This window comes from Diospyros lotus, chromosome 3, assembly GCF_014633365.1.
Source record: "Diospyros lotus cultivar Yz01 chromosome 3, ASM1463336v1, whole genome shotgun sequence".
NCBI classification, from domain to species: Eukaryota; Viridiplantae; Streptophyta; class Magnoliopsida; order Ericales; family Ebenaceae; genus Diospyros; species Diospyros lotus.
This window is the reverse complement of record NC_068340.1, coordinates 8,019,950-8,024,286: the sequence shown is the minus strand read 5'-3', so window position 1 is coordinate 8,024,286 and position 4,337 is coordinate 8,019,950. Positions and strand designations below refer to the sequence as shown.

General features: G+C 32.4%; 1 protein-coding gene across 1 annotated transcript; it reads left to right on the top strand.

The window, feature by feature from the left end:
- Positions 1–1,384: 1,384 nt before the first annotated feature.
- On the top strand, positions 1,385–3,104 carry LOC127797729 (uncharacterized). The gene is made up of 3 exons (XM_052330856.1): positions 1,385–1,542; positions 2,486–2,642; positions 2,922–3,104. The coding sequence occupies exons 1-3, from the start codon at positions 1,540–1,542 to the stop codon at positions 2,966–2,968; spliced, it is 207 nt and encodes a 68-aa protein (XP_052186816.1). The 5' UTR covers positions 1,385–1,539; the 3' UTR covers positions 2,969–3,104.
- Positions 3,105–4,337: the final 1,233 nt, after the last annotated feature.

Sequence of the window (4,337 nt, the reverse complement as noted above, 5' to 3'; positions counted from 1 at the left end):
TTTGATTTAAGCATCAAAGGGATCCTGCGAGAGAAGTCCATGTGTACCTTCTAACTTGTTTTTTGCCTTGCAAGTCTTCTCCAAGGCCTAATTCAATTCTCCTGAATAACTTTCTCCCATACAAGCCTTATTCCGTCGCCAAGCTCTGTCGATTCTTAGAGCTTCTCTCGTTATATAAATTTTAATTATTATATCTCAATAACAACAATGTGAAATTTCATGATTTATTCTCACGAGAGTCTTAATATTTGGCAAAGTTTTTACTTTCTACAAGGGAAAAGTATTTAACATTTATCGTGTTTTTAGATTTTTAGACTTAATTTTTAACTTTATTAACAGGGGCATCTAACTTTTAGTTTCAATTCAATCATAGACTATTGTTTAATCCTGTTAGTGTTGGCTGCTTATAATGATGAGCAAAACAAAATTGTCTGTTTATTGATGATTGGAGGAGTTAGGTGTGAATTTTTGGAAATCAGTTGGCAACAAAATAAAAATAAAAATGAGATGATAAGTTATGCAAATGAAATAGCTGTCCATGTGGATGTGGGGGTCTGCGTTGAGAATTGTTTTCCACCTCATTGTCAGCAATTAATGGTAAATACAATGACAACAAATGGTAGTATATATAAAACTAAAACTAAATGGTAAGCTCCAGACTCCTACAATTGGGCTATTATATGGGTCAAGCCCAACTCGATCTGACCCATTTAATAAATTAGTTGGGCCACATCAGACCCATTTGTTGATAGACGGGCCCAGCTTGGCCCAGAAGCCCACCTAAACCAACATAGGCTTGATATGCAGGCTAAATTAGTTGTCCCAACTTGGTCAACTTTCTTTTTAAAAATATTATATATTTTTTTATTTTTAAATGTCTTTCACCATGAAATTTGAAATTGAAATTTTCAAATTAAATTTTAATTCCTATATTTAAACATTTATATTGTGTAATTTAGATTATGAAACTTACATAAAAAATACATATTAAAAGGGTTCTTCCAGCAATTTTAGAAAAATTTATAAAATATATAGATAATTAATTAATTTTATAAAATATGTAATAATCTATATTTATATAATTTGAATTAAATTAAATAATAAATAAATATAGTGAGCATTACACGGACTATATTAGTTTTTGATATAAAAAAAATATATTATTCAAATTTGAGAGCAGCCAGTAATTCAATAGCGATTTTATTGGAGTAAATAATAATTACGCGGATTCATGTGGCGCCGCCAATCATTATGCGACACGCCTTCCATCCTACTTGTTCCTACCAATCATTATCCGACAGGTGTCCTATTAATTTGTTTCAGCCAATCAGGAATAAGTCTTTGATTGGCATGTATACATACATATATATATATATATATGGCCACACGCAGGAAACCTTGTTAGCCGGAGAGAGAGTTCAAACTGGTGTCCTTCATATTAGCCGGAGAGGGTGAAGAGACAGAATCGCCGGAAATTTTTTCCGGCGTTCCCGGGATCCAATAGTTTTCCGCCAACTGTTGTCAACTGTTCATCTGAACATGGTAATTCTTCATGCCTTGTTTTCTATTTCCTTCCCCCTTTTTTTTCTTACGTTTTGGAATTCTGAATTTGATAAATGCTCTAATAATCCATTCTTTATAGCATATATGAATATTTTACAACCTTGTATCGGGGATGTCAATCTTTCCTGGAATATATTTGATTGCCCATCTTTTGATATGCACGTGGGAGTTAGAGAATGAAAGATTGCAATATTGTGCTATGATTTACGACCACCATGTTGGCTCGCCTAGTGTTTGATAAAAATATCTGACCTATTTACCTCAATTCATTGCAAAATGTTATTGATTTTGTGTGAGTTTCTAGATAAAGACATGGGTACTTGTATTTTCCAATTTGATTGCGAGGGTGCAAATTTTTTGGCCCTTGTTATGTTTATTATCATTTCCTCGTGTAAATTTGGGGAAAATGCTGTATTTCTCCATGTTTGATTTTGAGCCTCACTTTATTAACCTTTCTAGTGGAGGCATTAACAGGGTTGCTTTTATACCATTTACAGAAGAAAGAAACAACGCTAGCCCACAAGAAATTTTAGGATGAATTTACTGGCTTTACCATTTTCTGTCTTGATGTGAAATATTGGCAGAGATACTAAAATTGTGTTTTCCACTGTGGGTATCCAGGTTTGCTTTTTAAATGCCAAAAGGATAAGGTCTTTCAAAGTCCCAAAGGGAACAAAAAAATTTCTTTGCTTGTTATCTGGAAAAAGTTGGGAACTTTGCTATTCTTTTAGACCCAAAGTTGAGCCCTTAAATGTGATTTGCATATCTAGGAACTCTAAATCTCATCCGTAGAATGCATTCCTCTCATTTGGTTGTTTGTATCTCTATAATGTTGTTCCCAGAACTGAAATTTTGCCCGTTTGGTCATAAAATGTAAGGATTCCATTGTTTGACAACACTGCCATGAATTGCATAATTGCAGACGACCTCAAGACGACTTGCTGATAGGAAAGTGGACAGATTTGAGAAGAACATTACCAAGAGGGGAGCTGTGCCTGAGTCGACGGCGAAAAAGGGAAAGGACTACCCTGTTGGCCCTATTCTCCTCGGCTTTTTCATGTTTGTTGTCATTGGATCATGTAAGAGTCCTCCTTATATCCTTCTTATTGTTGTTCATACTTTGGTTAACATCTTTGGGTTCTCAACATATTTGAAAAAGTAGATAATTCTGAAAAAGTTATCCTTTCTTTGATTACTAACATCTTTTCAAAATATGAGGAAATAATTTCAAACAAAATTTTTCAACCTAGTTCTCATAGCTTATCTAGAAATTCTGAAACTTTGATGTGTATCTGTTATGATAAGTCACTTATGGGTACCCTTTTTTTTTTTTTTTCCCCTTTTTTCTCTTCTTCCAGCTCTGTTTCAGATAATCAGAACGGCAGCCAGCGGAGGCATGGCTTAAGCACAACATAACCTTGTGAAACTCTCTAGCAAATGACTACTAGTGATCTGTAACTTAACTAGGTGGTTGTTGATCATGTTGCTACGGATTGTTTGAATATAAATAAGTATTCACCTCCCTGTGCTCTTTCCAGTTATATCTGTTCCCACTTTAAACCCATAATATTAGTACAGTTGGAATGAGAATGTTATAATCAACGTGTATGCCAAAATGCAGGAATTATGATTAAAATGGTTTTAATAGGTGAGATGAAAATTCTAAGCAACACCCATTAAATAACTGAATAAAATAGAGAAATTTATAACAAAAGATTGAAGAAATTTAATTAAGTCTTTACAGAGAATATAAGATATAATAACCTAACAGATATGATTAAAATTCAAGATGAATTTGGAGATTTTACAATTTTACCCAGTGTTCTCAAGGCTTATGAATATTGTCATTGTTAGGAATGGTGGTGAATGCAAGAAGAGATTGTATGTATTGTAGCTGCTTCTTATACCTGCATATGAATGAGAACGGAATTATAATTGTAGATTGGTGTTCGATTATGATTATATTCATGGATATGAATGAGGTCTTAGATCAATGAGACAATTACAATGATAATCCACAACTGGGTCTAGGATTTGCTTCTTAGTGGATTCTGATTATCAAAGAATGAATGCTTATAGAGGTCTGTAAATGGTTTGGATCCATCAAATCCAATTTTGATCTGCTTCATTTACATTTGAACGGGACAGATTTGGATCGGGCGGATCCATTTTTTTTTTTTAAACCTTCAATTATTTTACTCTCTCTCTCTCTCTCTCTCTCTCTCTCTCTCCATCTAGTAAATTAAAAAAATAAAAAAAAAAGATTTTTTAGAAATTAAGAAATAGAAAATAAAAAAAAGAATTTTTTTTAAAAAAGTAATGATATTTCTTTTTAGGGGGCGTTTGTTAATCAAGATATGGGGTGAAAAAGTCAAAATATGGGATGCATTCCAGACTTCTATCATTTTCAACATATTTGTTAAACTTATCTAATTATTCTTGAGAAAATCATTTTGTGATCTCTTATCTTGATTTTTCAAGATATGCATATATTTTATTCCCCTCAAAATAAGCATATATTGGTCCTTACATAGAAGAAAAAAATGACGTATGTGTCATCTAATATATTTCAAAGAATTTAACAAATAATTTGATAAAAATCTTGAAATGCTTTATAACCTTATCTTGACCATTTCATATATTGGTCCGAAAGCCATTCCGGATTTATCTTAATATTCCCCTATTTTACTTATTTTAACAAACGTTACTTTAGTAGATATGAACAGTGGTGATATAGCAGTCTATGTGAAAATGTTTAATTAATATTATATATT

Excerpts from the sequence above, each read along its gene's own strand:
- LOC127797729 (XM_052330856.1), top strand. Across the intron at positions 2,643-2,921 it reads GTTTGTTGTCATTGGATCAT|CTCTGTTTCAGATAATCAGA; the intron begins GTAAGAGTCCTC and ends CTCTTCTTCCAG.